This window comes from Rhinopithecus roxellana, chromosome 13, assembly GCF_007565055.1.
Source record: "Rhinopithecus roxellana isolate Shanxi Qingling chromosome 13, ASM756505v1, whole genome shotgun sequence".
In the NCBI taxonomy this organism is placed as follows: domain Eukaryota; kingdom Metazoa; phylum Chordata; class Mammalia; order Primates; family Cercopithecidae; genus Rhinopithecus; species Rhinopithecus roxellana.
Window position 1 is genome coordinate 53,577,246 of NC_044561.1, and position 17,344 is coordinate 53,594,589.

Sequence of the window (17,344 nt, forward strand, 5' to 3'; positions counted from 1 at the left end):
CTAAGTATTTCCAGAGCCTGGCAATGGATGCCATTCACATCGGCATGTCCAGCACCCCCCTGGTGAAGCACACTGCCGGGGCTGGGCTCAAGGCCAATAGACCCCGCGTCATGTCCAAGAGTGGGCACAGCAACGTGAGAATTGACAAAGTGGATGGTATATACCTACTCTACCTGCAAGACCTGTGGACCACAGTTATCGACATGAAGTGGAGATACAAACTCACCCTGTTCGCCGCCACTTTTGTGATGACCTGGTTCCTTTTTGGAGTCATCTACTACGCCATTGCATTTATTCACGGGGACTTAGAACCTGGTGAGCCTATTTCAAATCATACCCCCTGCATCATGAAAGTGGACTCTCTCACTGGGGCGTTTCTCTTTTCCCTGGAATCCCAGACGACCATTGGCTATGGAGTCCGTTCCATCACAGAGGAATGTCCTCATGCCATCTTCCTATTGGTTGCTCAGTTGGTCATCACGACCTTGATTGAGATCTTCATCACCGGAACCTTCCTGGCCAAAATTGCGAGACCCAAAAAGCGGGCTGAGACCATCAAGTTCAGTCACTGTGCAGTCATCACCAAGCAGAATGGGAAGCTGTGCTTGGTGATTCAGGTAGCCAACATGAGGAAGAGCCTCTTGATTCAGTGCCAGCTCTCTGGCAAGCTTCTGCAGACCCACGTCACCAAGGAGGGGGAGCGGATTCTGCTCAACCAAGCCACTGTCAAATTCCACGTGGACTCCTCCTCCGAGAGCCCCTTCCTCATTCTGCCCATGACATTCTACCACGTGCTGGATGAGACGAGCCCCCTGAGAGACCTCACACCCCAAAACCTAAAGGAGAAGGAGTTTGAGCTTGTGGTCCTCCTCAATGCCACTGTGGAGTCCACCAGCGCTGTCTGCCAGAGCCGAACATCTTATATCCCAGAGGAAATCTACTGGGGTTTTGAGTTTGTGCCTGTGGTATCTCTCTCCAAAAATGGAAAATATGTGGCTGATTTCAGTCAGTTTGAACAGATTCGGAAGAGCCCAGATTGCACCTTTTACTGTGCAGATTCTGAGAAACAAAAACTTGAGGAGAAGTACAGGCAGGAGGATCAGAGGGAAAGAGAACTGAGGACACTTTTATTACAACAGAGCAATGTCTGATCTTAGGGGTGCCATCCAGGTTTAACCCTGCAAGCTGTTTCCACATCAGAACTCCCATCAAGCACAAAGATTGCTGTGAAAACGAAAATGTGTAGATGCATTCTCAAAAACTGCACGGACATACAAAATCAATCTTTCCCTTTGATCTTGTGACTAAACCAGCATTTCTATGTTTGAGAGATTTCCTTTTAAGTGCTTCGAATGAAAGTGAACTCTCATAATTCAAGTTGTATAAAATAAAGCTACATTTCTAAGAGCTTGGTGTAGGGCAATTGGAATAGTGTCCTGTTAGATAAACAGACACTTAGCATTGCTGACATTAAAAGGAACTGTATTTCTATACAAGATTATTAGCTCTAATATAAGATATTTATTTAACCAATAACCTTATGGCCAAGAGTTGAATTGTGGTTCAGTATTCATTGATCTCACTGCTTTAAAACATGCTGTTTTGTTCAAGCAGAAAAAATATTATATCTAATGATGTCTATTTGGTAATACCTAAAAAGAGGTAGAGCGAGTCTGTATTCACAAAATATAGTAATTTCATTTTTACCTTTCTTCAGTGAACTGAATTGTATGGAAGGAAATCGATCAGATCTGTCATTCACAACTGTGGAAACCTACAAAAATGGGGCTGATGCCATTGTTTCCTCTATTTTTTTATTTTATTTTTATGTTTTGGAATTACTATCCTCTTTCCATTCAAAATGTTTCCATTCAAAATGTTTCCATTCAAAATGTGGTTCACAGACCCACCGCATCAGCACCATCTGAGCGCTTATTCGTAACGTGTAGATTCTCAGGTCCCAGCCAGACTTACAGAATTGGGGTGTCTGTATATTAACAAGAACCCCAGATGATTTGTATACGATAAAAGTTTGAAAGCTCTGCTCTGGACAATGTTTTCAAAGCAACTTTCTGAAGCCATGTGGAAAACTGACTGTGGGTCCCGTATCCCCATGGCATCCAGACCTGGCCTCTCTTCATTTCATTATTATTGGCCAATATTTCTTTCAGCCACTTCATTTCTTATCTATTAAAATGCCTTGCCCATAAAGGAACTGCATAGAATTATCCCCTGACATTCCAAGAGCAAAATAAAGCTCTTGAGAGTAATTGCTGTCTCAGTCATGCTTGCTGATTACAGTTAGCACAAAAGAAAAATTCAGCTGCCTGACAATACAGGAAATGTTCTCAGATGCTGAAGTTTGTAAGGTCCGATGGGGCCATGAGGAAGAAGAGGAGCTGAAAGTAAGGAACTCATAAACAAGATGACTCTTTGATGCATGAACAAGATTTGAAAATCTCAAACCTATAAAGAATACCCCCGCTATTTAAATAAAGCTCATACCAAGAGGTGACATTTTGCTCCAGGCAAAATTCAGGGGTCCAGTGCCCTGCATTCCTTTGACGCAAAAAATAACTGGGCTATGACTGGTTAAATGTCCAAAAGGTGAATTCTCATTTCATTCAAACAAAGACAGATTTGCGCATTCACTCAAGCAGAATGTGGCCATGAATATTCAGCCCCTGCATACGTACAAAGATGTACACATGATTCCCGCCACCACACACACATACACTCACACACACGCACACACACACACACACAGGCCCTGGCTCTTCAAGCATAATCATGGTAGTCATCAGTGAAAGACATTTGCGATTAAGACAGCAAGTCCTTGACAAATATGTTCATATCTATTTGGTTCTATAAAAATATGAACATTGGGACTCAGAGAAAATGGGGAAAATAAAGTGGATTCAGATAATCAGTGAAATGATGGTATAGATTACAGTAGATCTGCTATATATTGATGTTACTGCATTTGCAAATGTCCTCCCATTAAACAGAAAATGCCGCTAAAACCCCTGGCCTGGAACTGAACTAGTTTAAGTTGTGTATAAGGATAATGGGAGTAAAGTTTGTGAAAGTTTAAAGAACAACCTCAATCCATGAACAAGAGGGAGGATGTTGTCTTTAATTATTTAGAAGGTTTTTTTTCTTTGTCTGTTGATAAATTTATGGAAGGTTGCTTTAGATCTCCATTCCTTAAAAAATATTACATGGCAGTATAGTTAGATATTATCTCTTTTAGTTATTATACTTGCTATTTTTACTGTATACTGTGGTATAATCAACAAAAAATAATTCCATGGGCATGTTTACACCTTTTCTGTTGCACTATTAAATTCTTTTCACGGTATTTATATCAATGCTAATTTAAATGTGATGCTGATTAAAAATCTTGCTCATTTATGTTGTATCTGGTACAAGGACATAGCATAAGATTCAGAAAAATTTTTGTATTGTCATTTAGCGTATCAATTTCAGCCAAATTTGGAAGACTTGATCATCTTACCTTTTGCTCTACACACTCAAAACAAATATTGGAGTAGAAATATCACCTTAAAATATATCTTAATTTACATTTAGATAATATTGAAATCACATTCTATTAAAATTGGAAATTTAATTCAAATAAAAATCAAACAAAATAGTTGTTTCAGTTTATCTAAACATCTGGTCTTAAGGGTTTCTGGTTTATGGCCGGGCGTGGTGGCTCACGCCTGCAATCCCAGCACTTTGGGAGGCCGAGGTGGGCAGATTACGGGGTCAGGAGATGAAGACCATCCTGGCTAATACGGTGAAATCCCTCTCTACTAGAAATACAAAAACTTAGCCAGTCGTGGTGGTGGGCACCTGTGTTCCCAGTTACTCGGGAGGCTGAGGCAGGAGAATGGTGTGAACTCGGGAGGCGGAGCTTGCGGTGAGCCGAGATTGCGCCACCGCACTCAAGCCTGGGCAACAAAACGAGACTCCGTCTCAAAAAAACAAAAAGAGTGTCTGGTTTTTAAGAGTGTCTTAAAAACCAATATATGTATAAGTCAGCAAATCATATAATATTCAATAAATAGCACTGAAGTTGGATCTGGTTTGAAACTTACCATTTTCCTCGAACCTTAACTATTATTACTATTATTACTTTGTAGATAATACTTTCATGTTACTATGCAAAGGATTTAGGTAGCAAACTTAATTTATTATATCTGGTCAGTCTTCTGCTTAAAACAGATTTACACTCAACACCCAGCTAAGGAGGAGCCAAAGTAGTGGAGTATTCCTGACCCAAAAAGGCATTTGAATTTTGAAACATTTCTAATGTGTAAGGTTTTCTCAATGAGTCCATTAAAAAACGTTGTGTTCCATTTGAGAAACCACAGAGTCAAGAGCAGTAAATCAGTGTGCCCCACAAGCCGTGTCTTATTCAGCAATAAAATAGATGGTGCTCACATGGTGCCTGGCAGACAGTGGCTCTGGACAGCAAAACACTGAGTCACCCAACCCTACTCCTTTGGGATGGGGTGGAGAGTCATGCATTGGCTCCCTTTTTCATCCTGGGGAAATTACAACACAAAGCAGAGTGTCTAGAAATCTAAAGAGCTGGTTTAAGGTGAAAAAAAAATGCCACGAATTAATGAACCAGATATTTAATAAATCGAAACAACTGTTTTGTTGGATTTTTATTTGCATTAAATTTCCCAATTTTTAATAGACTGTGATTTCAATATTATCGAAATGTAAGCGAAGATATATTTTTAAGGTGGCATTTCTACTCCAGCATGAAAAAAATAGTGACACTCACACTCTAATATTATTCTGTCTCCCTTATTTGAGTCTTCAATATATATACCCCAGCTGGAGGGAGAAGAAGAGAAGAGAAAAATGAAAGCACTAGAGCCTTTGACTAGGTTTGGTTCTGTATGCTGTCAGGATGTTCAAAAGGTCAGACATTTGACCACACGGCACAGTGAAGACTCTCAGGCTGTCAATTTTGGCTTTCGTTCCTGCTAGACTTTTCTTTGCCTATTAAATTTCTGAAATAACTAGTTTTATCATAGCTTTCCATGATGCAGTTTTTTTTAAGTGAAAGGTAACTAGCATTTCCAGTGGTGATTTCCAGGTTCTGTGGTGTGCACTCGAAATCTAGTCTCTGACTGTTAAACTCTGGGTAGGTACAGATTATCTTAATTTTCTTCCTCTGGGGAAGAGTTACTTACACTTGAAGCTCAAAAGCTTAACATTCACCTCTAAATGATTAACTTCATACACTTTACCCTTTGTGAATTTCAATTTATCTTTTTTGTTTTTCTTTCTTTCTTTTTTTTTTTTTTTTTTTTGAGACTGGTCTCGCTCTGTTGCCCAGGCTGGTGTGTAGTGGCGCAATCTCGGCTCACTGCAAGCTCTGCCTCCCGGGTTCACGCCGTTCTCCGCCTCTGCCTCCCGAGTAGCTGGGACTACAGGCGCTGCCACCGTGCCCGGCTGAGTTTGTTTTTGTATTTTTAGTAGAAACGGGGTTTCGCCGTGTTAACGAGGATGATCTCGATTTCCTGACCTCGTCACCTGCCCGCCTCGGCCTCCCAAACTGTTGGGATTACAGGCGTGAGCCACCGCGCCCGGCCGAACTTCAATTTATCTTTAATCAAAGTGACTTCCAGTGAATCCCCGGACCTGCGGACAGCAATGAGTGGTTTTCTACTCTCAAAACCAGTGTGACTTCTGAGTAGTAGTAGACTCTCTAGAGTTGAAATTTGCAATAAAATTGCATGATTAGAAATTAATTGGGATTTTAAAGAATAAGGAGTTATTTGCCTTCTTAAACTACTAGTATTTGTCAGTAAACTCTGTTTTAATTGTTTTTTTTTTTGGAAAGGACAAATCCTTTGTCTTCAGAGCAAGAAGAGGAATTGGTGCACATCCAGATAGCCACATATTGAGGGCAGGAACTTTTACTTTTCAATTGGTATGTTGACAGTGTGTAAAAATAGAAGACCAAGAGAATGCAGTTGATTGGAGATGATAGTTAATAGCTAGTAAAAATTACAAGAATGGATGATGGAAGTCAAAGGACAGAACTGATACATGAGTATAAAAGCCAAGGATGTCATATATGTAGGTCAAGGCTTTGTAATCTGAATATAATGCCTGCGAGCTAGGACTGCCAGGCACTCTGTATGTGCAGAATATGTCCTATATGGTAATTTTTGATTTGTGTGGACTTTTGAAGGTTACCTTAAATGTCTTATATGCAACCTTTTTTCCCCGTATATTACAAAATTGCCTTGGAAATTAGACAAATCTTCAAACTTAACTGAAACTCCTGTCCTGAATAGTTATTTGCCAAATCTGACAAACTTATAAAGAGTGTTCGCATAATCCCAAACTATGCCCACTTCTAGAAGAGAAATACATGGTTCTTTATTTGGAGTTTATGATATTCATACAACTAGTAGTAGAGTCAGGGAGTATTCCAGAAATGTATTTCCCTGGCTTGCCCAATTATCAAGGGAAAATTTCAGCTGAACACAGGAAACCCAGTCAACCCAGTCTTTGACACTCCTGTGTGCAGTGTGGAGCGGCGTGCACTGTCTGAGCCTCCATAGTGAGGAATGGTCTTCCCTGGGGCTTCACCCTAGAAGGATGGGCTCAAAGTCACCCTCCACGTGGGTGCACAGGAGCCCAGGTTCTCAAGCCCCAGTTGCAGAATTAGGCTGATGGTTTTACAGAAGTGTCCTCCTAAAAGTCCATCACCAAGTTTTGTTTGGTTAACAACCCTTGCCACATGATGTAATACTTAGCTATAATTTTATCTTTATTCAACGCCAAATCTTATCTAGTGTCCATGCCCTCCTACCTACTTAAAATTTCTAATTTCACCCTCAAAAATATTTAAGTAAATAAAAGTTAGATCTACTCAAAATTAGACTCCAAGGGAATTACTATCGTTGATTATAGAGTATCTATTTCCTTAAAACAAAAAATCAGAAGTTGTTGACTCTGAGCTAGGAAATGCGTGATCTCTCAGCTGACTGTTACTTTATGCAAATTTACTTAATATTATAGAAAAGTAAAGAGCTTCCAAGAAGGTGATTGGAGGGAAGTTCAAAGGGAAGATTTTTTTCATTCGCTGTAGTTTTAGCTGTATTCTTTCATCTGCAATCAAATCTCAGGATTAAGGATGTCGTATTAAATCAAATCATTACAGGAAGTATGACTGTATCAGCGGCTTTTTACACAAACAAACCTCCAGATCACAAAAGGAAGCCGTGTTTGTGTGCTGACGCGAAGTGTTACATAGCAGCCAGGAGAGGAAGGATAGCAGCCGACTTGGATCCATTTTTGAGGAATGATTTCTGTAAGGTGTCATGGAATAGTAAGTTACAGAAAGGAGGCTTTTGTAAACAGAATCTCCATCCCAGAAAGATGGACTCCAAAATACTACTTAATGAAATTCATGGGAACGTTATGGTAATGGAAATCCCAAATGACATGCAGATTTTATATGCAAACAAACCCACTACTTATAACTCCTGGTAGTGTCTACTAACCAAAATCTTGATCACACTTCGGTCTCTTCCTATATATAGAACCACATCTGATCCTTATACAGCATTGCAAGATTTATATCCTTGCTTTCCCATGGTTCTTAAGTGAGTCTTAAGCTTGGATTTGCTCCAGCAGAATGGTGGTTCGTGTTTCTCAAGGCTGAGCTACTATTTGGTGCATGTCGGAAATCTCACACTAACTGTGGATACTCTGTCATCACTGAACCCAATCATACAATGACCAGACAGCTTTAAATACCTACTTTTGTATCCTATGAATTCATCCCTTTATTTGTCAAATCCTTTATTTCCATATGTGGCTCTGTCACCTCTTTTTTCTCTTCAAATAAATGGAATTACTGTAACTTGTGAAACAATGGCAAACACTATAAAGCTAATTTTACAGTCTTGGGTTTCTTTTTGTTTCACTGGAATGGTAATGGTGTTATAGTGGTGCTCTGACAGACAAAAATCGAGTATGTCCTTAGAAAGTTCAGAGGTGGACTTACCTGAAATAACCTTTTCCAGTGATGGCAATCACAATAATGTGGGATGAATGGGTCCTAAAAACTTATCAAGGTGTTACTATATATCAGTACCTAAAGAAATGTATTTTGCTTCTCTCCAATCACTGAATAGAAAGGAAAAGAAATCCCTGCCTCATCGCTCCTTTTTTTTTTTTTTTTTTTTTTTTTTGAGACAGAGTCTCACTCCATCACTCAGGTTGGAGAGCAGTGGCTCACTGCAATCTCCTCTTCCAGGATTCAAGTGATTGTCCTGCCTCAGCCTCCCAAATAGCTGGGATTACAGGTGTGTGCCACCATGCCTGACTAATTTTTTTATTTTTAGTAGAGATAGGGTTTCACCATGTTGGCCAAGTGGGTCTCAAACTCCTGACCTCAAGTGATCCACCCACCTTGGCCTCCTGAGTAGCTGTAATTACAGGCATGAGCCAGTAAGCCCAACCTCATCTCTCTTTTTTTGCCTAATGCTCTCCTGCTCCAGAATGATTATCTCATTTTAGTCAATGATTAAAAATCAAGCAACCATTTAATAACAAACATCCTTTCAGCACTGCAACCCTTACCAAAGTGCCTTTTGTGCTATTGCTCCTTTACTTGGATGGATGAAAAGAAAGAAAACACTTAATTACATAAGTCCTACAGGCATTAGTATGGGTGTGACTCTAAAGCGGCACACCTAATTAAAACCCAGGTAGCCGAGGTATGCATCCAAATGGCAGTAGTTAGCCTCCAAGCAGTTTCCTGGGAAAACTACACACACATGCAACAAGATAGTTGCCACAGCTCTGAACATTCCAGAGTGCCTCTCTTAGAGCCCTCTCCTTTGGAGTCTTGGCTCATTCTTTGTAACATTCTCAGGGGTGGCCAGGCTTTGTTCTTGGAGGGAGCATGTGACAGCTGGAAATAAACAAGGCTGGTGCAGATAGTAGGAGGTCAACTTTGGGGATACCGTTTGAACAAAAAGGGAAAATGTTTTCTAGAAAGTGCACAGTCATCTGAAACACAGTCATGAAGCTAGCTGGTGGGACACATTTCATTTTATTAATTTTAATTTGCATGGAAGTTTTCAGACATATATTATTTTCTACCCCATTATCTCAAGCATTGTTTGTCCTTCCAGGGTGGCCTTGGCTGAGAACTGAGCTAACCACATCCAAACCATAAGGCAGCATTGCTTTCACCACACCATGTCCTTGGGGCAGAGAATAAGGGAATTTGTCATAGCAACGTGGGAAGCTTTGGTTCTGGTCTGGATATACAACATCCCGGCAGGCATCATTTCCCTTCTCAGAAATCCTGTCTTCAGAAATGTTAGACAAACAACTTTCATGGTTTAATTTTTCATGCAAAAGTCCATATTCTCCCCAGAAACTCTTACATTGTTCAAGTGATTGTTTTCTAAATTAGTCTATTCCTTTATTGGAATTTAACACTTGCATGGTAATGTTAGCTGATAAGGTATTTGTGTGACCCAAATGTGTTTTCACCCATCCTAAGGGCTGCTTTCTGCATCTTTCTTAGTTTGCCTCTATTGAGTCTGCCAGAAACTCTTACTCTTTTTAAGATTTTGTTCACATTTTTATTTATTTTTTGTTTTTTGAGATGGAGTTTCCCTCTTGTTGCCCAGGCTGGAGTGCGGTGGCGCGATCTCAGCTCACTGCAACCTCCGCCTCTTGGGTTCAAGCAATTCTCCAGTCACAGCCTCCCAAGTAGCTGGGATCAGAGGCACCTGCCACAACACCCAGCTAATTTTTGTATTTTTAGTAGAGACAGGGTTTCACCATGTTGGCCAGGCTGGTCTCGAACTCCTGACCTCAGGTGATACGCCCACCTCAGCCTCCCAAAGTGCTGGGATTACAGGTGTGAGCCACCACGCCCAGCCCACATGTATTTTTAATTAACAAATAATAATTATATATAGTTAGGCATTACAATGTGATGTTTTAATATATGTATACATTTTGGAATATTTATATCAAGCTAATGACATTTCCATCACCTCACATATTTCCTTTTTTGTAGTGAGAGCATCTAAAATCTACTCTATTAGCAGTTGTACTTGCTCTTGACAGTGTACCTCTCTGTAAACTCTGTTTAACGTGCCCACTCAGCATGTGATTTAAAGATCTGCAATAAAGAAGTCCACTGCGACCAACAGACTCACAGCTTCACAGCAGCCCAGAACAGTGTGCTTCTCCTTACCCCTGCCCCCATAGTAAGTCTGGCTGACCTGCTACATGTTCAAATGTGTTGTGGCATATTTTGTTGCCAGCATGCCTCTTCTGCTCACACAAGCCACACACACACACACACACACACACACACACACACACACACAAAAGTCTCATGACATCTGGTCACATCTTAGATATCCAGAGAGCAAACAATATTCATGTTTGTAGGACTCTGATTGCTAAAAACAATTTCAAATATTCAATAGTCCATATTATACCCAATGAAAGGGTAGAAGAAGGACATATGCAGTTATCTACACTTTGCAGAAGACCCTGCAGCCCACTGACGTCACTTCCAGAGTGACCCAGTGAGCCACTGGTGGCAGTCTGGGTCTTTTCCTTCTTTTTTCTTTTTTTCTTTTCTTTTTCTTTCTTTCTCTTTTTTTTTTTTTTTTTTTTTTTTTTGAGACAGGATCTTACCCTGTCACCTGGGCTGGAGTGCAGTGGCGTGATCACAGGTCACTGTAACGACTTCCTGGGCTCAAGCAATCCTCCCGCCTCATCCTCCTGAGTAGCTGGGACTACATGTGCGTGCCACCATACCTGGATAATTTTTAAATTTTTTTGTAGAGATGAGGTCTCAAATTGTTGCTCAGGCTGGTGTCGAACTCCTGAGCTCAAGTGATCTTCACACCTTGGCCTCCCAAAGCGTTGGGATTACAGATGTGAGCCACTATGCTCAGTCTGGATCTTTTCCTTCTGGCCTAGTGTTTTATCTCCTAAATTTACAACATGGAAATCTCATGTTGGAGCAGATTTCCATGTGAAATGGATCAAAATCAGGGAAAAAGTGATAGCAGAACAGATAACCCAGGTGAAAGCATGAGGCTGGAAGGCTGGATATATTGCCTAAAGGCCTAACATGCTTCAAAGGGTCTGTTATTTAGAGGCTGGGAACATGGGATAAATATCTTGAAGGTAGAGAAGATACGAAGTGATCAATCGAAAAGGAAAGGGCAGAGGAGTAAGAATGCCACTTAAACAGAATCCACATCCTGCTGTTCATGTAAGCATACACAGTTGACCAAAGACTAGACATGGGGTGACTAAGATTAAGAAATCCTACAGAAAAGTCGAGATGAACAAGCATTCAGTTCTAAAGTCCTCACATTCATTACGATTGCATCATATGAGGCTCAGAAAAGTTGAGTAATTTGTCCAGTTACCCATCTACCGAGGTGTAAAGCCAGGAGTGGCCAATATAAAAGCCTGGCTTTGTCTCCGTGTTTTGTCCTGCCTCCCAGGTGGACCATTATAGGGTGTATCCAAAAAAGCATAGGTGATTTGGTGGTTGATACTCTTGGAGCCAAAGCAGCATTTACTTGGTGCTCAAGTGTTTCCATCAAGTGAAAACAAAGGCATGGTTGAATTGTGGTGTCACCACAGATGACTGGTGGGCGTTGAATTCACGCTGAAGAGCAGAAATGCAAATAATAAGGGATTTTGCCAGTGTGCTGCCTGTTGTGAATAGAGCAGTGAGCTTTCAACTGAATGTTTTGCTGAGTTCTAAAAACCTGATTTGTAAGGATTTATACTGGGTTTCTCAGAGAAACTTTAAGGTAGGTAATCATTTTAAGGTCTTGGCTGATTGAGTCAAGAGACAAAGAGAGCTTTGTAGAGACAAGCAAACACTGCAGAATCAGTGGAGCTGCCTGGAATCCGACACTGAGCTTACAGGGCCTAAAGGGAGCAAATGAGTGGCCCCAGCACAAGGAGTCACTGCAATTACAATGACCAGGTCTGGGGCAGGAAGGCTCAAGACCTAGACACCAAGAAAAGCTAGAAACGCAGGGCAAGAGAAAAGGGGGGCCTTAGAATCTGACTCTAGAAAGATGTTCTGACAGATTGCTTTTGGTACTAGGGAAGACCTGCCTACAAATCTCTCAATTTCACAAGCAGATAAATAAAGAGGTGCAAATAGGAGAGAAGTGGAATATGAACCCACAACACATGATGGAGATCAAGGAAATAGAGCTTCAGGAGCAGAGACCCAGACCCAGGGCCTTCAAATCAAGGGCAGAACTCTGCCCTTAATAGGAGTCAGGAAGAAGGGAAGCAAGACAAAAATCCTATTGCTGGGACAGAAAAATGAAGGCTGGAACTCAAGTGCAAAGAGGCTGTCCAAAACAGGAATGGAGCTGGATAAAATACTGGGGCTTCCTCACTGGAATGAAGGATTTGTGGCGAGCTGGACCTGGACAAGGTACACTTGCTAAGGAGTCAATGGCTCATAACATCTTCATCTCTCCTCAGTAGGAATCAGAGCCGGAAACCACAATTTCTATTTCACTGCTTCCCAGGGCAGGAATTGGCAGCCAGGAGGCAAGCACATCATCACAGCCTTAAGTGCATATTTCATCATCAGATGAAGCAGTTTCTCGCATCATTTATTATTTACCCAGTCACTTTAACAATCACCTGATCTCCAAGACAGGTCGATGAAGTGTTGTGGTCTCCACGTTAATATTTATTTGGCAATGGACATTGTACTAGGAAATAAAAGCAGATTCCTAAAAGAGCTATGTTATTTGTATTTTTCTAGGACAGCCATAACAAATAACTGCAAACGGGGTGGTTTAGAACAATTCATTGAATCACACTTCTGGAGGTGAGAAGTCTGAAGGAGGACCATGCTCCCTCTGACACCTATAAGGGAGGTATTTTGCCTGGTCTCTCCCAGCTCCTAGTAGGCTCAGGAGCTCCTTGGTTTGTAGGTGCATAATTCTAACCTCTGTCTTCATGTGCACATGGTGTTCTCGCAGCAGCTTCCCTTTGTGCCTGTCTCTGTGTCCAAATTGCCCCCTTTTTGTAAGGACACCAGTCATATTGGATTAGGGACCAACCTAGTGACCTCATGTTAATTTGACTACCTTTCTAAAGATCCTTTTTCCAAATAAGGTCACATTCCGAGGTACTGGGGGGTTAGCGTTTCAACATATCTTTTTGGGAGGATAGAATTCAACCCATAACATTATTCTTTCCCATCCATTTCATCACCAATTGATCTACCTTCAACCTTCCTTCTAATCAGAATCATATTCATATAAATAAACCCGAATAAGATTCTTTGCTTTGGAAGAGACAGAAGCTTTCTCTGGGTTACTGTAACTGTCCTGAGTTTCCTATTTCTGCAAAATAGACAGAAAAAGCTGACTTCTGGCAGACATTCCATTACAGTTTGACCATAGCTACATGGGAAGTTATACTAGTGGACACTCCTTTGGAGACAGTTTCTGGTTCTCAGTGCGGAGAACAAAGAACATTCTTCCTTGGAAATTGCCTCCACTATTTTGTAAACAGGAGAGGACTTTTCAAACCTGGTTTTCAAATAGCCTGAGGCTAATTGTGCCCTCTTCAAGTTAATCATATACTGGGCTTCCTCTCTCAACTGCTCTCACAAAGCTTGCTGATTTCTCAATAGCACTGAGATACTTGAAAATAAATGATTTCTAGATGCCTTTCATAATTCTGGGTCTGCCATTTTCACCATTTTGTGTCTCCTACTATAAAGGTTAGGGAAAACCCTTGCTTGGCGAGACAGCAACTCAGGTATGTTGCCTCAAGGTGATTCTGCATCCATCACTGGACCACAAGCTGAGGTCCCCACACTTGCTTTGTTTTGCTGAGTCAACAGTCGCACCCCATTGTTTTGAGAATAATGCTTTTAAGTGTTATGTTTCTCCCCAAACCTCTCCTCATTCAGTGCTGGAAACGTGAGAGCTACCCTTGCCTTCTCCCACTCCCTCACCACCCGTATCTAATTCATCACAAATCCTCATCCACACTACCTCTGGCATTTTTCTCAAGTCAGTTTCTTTTCTTCCGTTCTAATCTCTCGGTGCTTAGTTCTGGCCATCATCATCATCATCATCATCATCATATGTTTTTAAAAAGGCATATTTCACACTGGCTACCCTGTTTCTAGTCTTTCCCCTTCCCAATCTATTCTCCACACCGTACCCAGTGTGGTCATTCTAAACTAGAAGTCCGATCGCATTACTCTTTCACTCAAAACCCAACCTCCAGATAAAGGGCAAGTGTCCAGACATGGGACTCATGCCTCTCCTTGATCTGGCTCCTGGTAGCCTCCTCCCTTGTCATCTCTTTCCCTTGCACTCTACCTTCAAACATCCTGAACTCTGCAGTCCCCCAGTTCTGAAGGTTTTTTCTCCTCTTGCAGCCTCTGGGACATTGGTTATGCTTCTCCTTCTGTCTGGGATGCTACCACCCCAACCCTCGCCAACTCCTGCTTGGTCTGCTGGCTGTCTGTCTGAACAGCTTTCTTGATGGTGCCTATGTGATTCTAGAGGAAGGGATCCTGCCACTCTGCTGACTTCCCCATGGTACACAGGACCTGATATGGGCTGGGGGAGCAGGGAAGTGCCGGGCAGAGAAGAGCAGAGACCCTGGTGAGGGCTTCGCCCTCGGGCCTGTGCCCACAGACCTAAATGAGGATAGGTATTTCTGGTTTTGAGTTCAAAAAGTTGCCTTTTGGCCTGCCACACCCCTCACCCCAATCCTGTGCCCATAAAAATCTAGGACCATAGCAGGCACAGACACGAGTTGTTAGACGTTGAGAGGAGCAGAAGAACATGCTGGCAAACACCAGCAGACACCGGCAGGCCAGTGACAGTGGAACGACATAGACACTGAAGAGAATTCAGTAAGGGGTGGTCAGAGGAGAGTCCAGCCGCTGGACAGCCCGTCTCCAGGGGAAGATCACCTTCCCACTCCATCCCCCTTCGACTCCCCATCCATCTCGCTGAGAGCTACCTCCACCACTCAATAAAACCTTGCACTCATCCTCCAAGTCCACGTGTGATCTGATTCTTCCAGTACAGTAGGGCAAGAACCCGGGATACAGAAAGCCCTCTGTACTTGTGATGGGGAGTTGTAAACACAAACCCCTAGACACTGCCGTGGGGTTGGTTGGAACCCAAACATGCTCACCACAACCTTTGCACCTACTTGTCTGCATGCTCCCCCTAAGGGGCTGAACAGTGGGGCGCCAAAGAAGTGAGCCACACCCCTGTCACATGCCCTGCAAGGGGGATAAGGGAACTTCTCCGTTTCACATTCACCTCTCAGAAGGCTATCCTGATATTATGACCTAGCCTGCCATGCCTCTGGGTAGCACTCCCAGGCCCTTGCTCATTCTGGTAAGTGGCTCCCCACTGGTTCTTCTGATAAGACTGGGGTGTGGTGAGTGAGATAGGGAGACTCTTGCCTCAGGGACAATATTTGAGGGTTGCTGAAAAACTCAGTAATCAAGATTCTATTTTAATGGATCAGTAAGAGTGCTTAAAGGAATATTTATAGTTTCGGGTGTTTGAGAAGGAAAAAAAGGTTTCTTCTCCAGCCTTAAGGAGTTAGAAAAAGAAGAATAAATGGAACCCAAAATAGAAGGAAGAAATCAAGGAAATAAGAAATACACCAACAAGGGTTCTGTTTCTGGCAAAAAAAATTATCTTCCCACAGATAACAACTATAAGTGCTGGAAAAATACATAAAACCAACTAACCAAGGACCTAGAGAGTGAACCAAAGCAAGCACACTTCACAGGAGAGTTGAAGTTCACAGAAAGCAGTCAGCATGGGGGAAATTCTCATTTTTTTCAGCTTTACCCTAAGGATAGCTGCAGTTGGGTTGTGTCATAGGTCAACTAAAGCTCCTGTGAATAGCTCATGATTTTTCTGGCTCATGAAAAAAAGAGAAGCTCCCAAGGGCAACCAGGGCTACCGGAGGTGAAAGAAATCCCAGAAAGAAGAGCGCATGAAATGGGAATCCTTAACTCTGTGCATAAACTCTGGACAAGTCAGTGGGTGACCACTGAACCATGCAGAGAGAGGGCAGACTGCACCAGTCCAAACTAAGATCATAACTACTATGTAACCACTGGCAAGACCAAGTTTGAAGTTTAACTCTAACCAAGTTTAACTCTAACGAGCCTGCTCAATGAACATCCACATACTTTGTAAAAAGACAACAAAATTCAGAATCTCTACAACATGTCTTTAACAATGGTCAGGATACAATTCAAAATTAAAAGACATAAGAAGAACCAGGAAAATGTGGCTTACTCTCAAGAGAAAAGGTAGTCAAGAGAGCCTAACCCTGGGGTGACCCTGATGTTGGAATTATTACATAAAGGTTGTAAAATAGCTGTTAAAACTATGCTCAGTGATGTAAAGAAAATAGGCAATAAATGAAAACTTAAGAAATCTCACTAAATACATAGAATATATGAAAAGAACCAAACTAAAATTAAAATATAATGAACTGAAAAATAAAATACCTGAAATAAAACTTTTACTGGATGAGTTGAACGACATAATGGAGGTGAAAGAGGAAGGGATAGGTAAGTTTTAATATAAATCAGTAGAATTATCCAAACAAAAGTCAAGAAAGAAAAAAAAACTAAAAAAAGTTTATCGAACACCAGGAACCTGCGGTATAATGTCAAAGGTACTGGCAAAAAATCCCAGAAAGAGCATGGGGCAAAAAAAAAAAAATTGCAAAATAATGACAGAAAGTGACCCTCATCTGGTGAAAGACAAAGATGTACAGATTCCAGAAACTCAGAGGACCCCAAACGGGAGATATTGTATTATATCAATATGTATAGATTATATATGCAGAAAACCCTGTTTAAAATATTCAAATAAAACTGCTATAAACCAACAGTAAAGAGAAACCTTTGAGGAGAGCAAGAAAAAAATTCTACATTACATACAGGAGAACCATGATTCTAATGATCACAGAGTCTGATAAGAAACCATAGGGTGCAGAAGATAGTAGAACAATATTGAGGGGAAAAGAAAACTTGTCAATTTAGATTCTATTTCCAGATATATATAAGTTTGTTTCCAGATATATATATCTTGAAATATATATATATTTCAAGAATGAAGACAAAATAAAAACATTTTCCAAATAACGGAAAACTAAGAAAAATCGCCTCTACAGACCCACAGCACAAAAACTATTAAAAGAAGATTTTCAGCCTAAAGGGAAATAAAATGTCAGATGGTAACTTTCATCTTCA

The 17,344-nt window shown here is 41.3% G+C and overlaps 1 protein-coding gene across 12 annotated transcripts in view; it reads left to right on the forward strand.

Moving 5' to 3' along the window:
* KCNJ15 (potassium inwardly rectifying channel subfamily J member 15) overlaps positions 1–12,804 on the forward strand; it is an 85,845-nt gene extending 73,041 nt beyond the window's left edge. For 9 of the 12 annotated variants that reach the window (XM_030913871.1, XM_030913868.1, XM_030913867.1 and 6 more), the window contains one exon: positions 6–3,653. In XM_030913871.1, the coding sequence (XP_030769731.1) occupies positions 24–1,151 (1,128 nt within the window). In that variant the 5' untranslated portion in view covers positions 6–23 and the 3' untranslated portion in view covers positions 1,152–3,653. Of the gene's footprint in view, positions 1–5; positions 3,654–5,869; positions 7,953–12,160 lie in introns of those variants that run through there. The other 3 variants (XR_004052469.1, XR_004052471.1, XR_004052468.1) reach the window with 3 other exon arrangements.
* Positions 12,805–17,344: the final 4,540 nt, after the last annotated feature.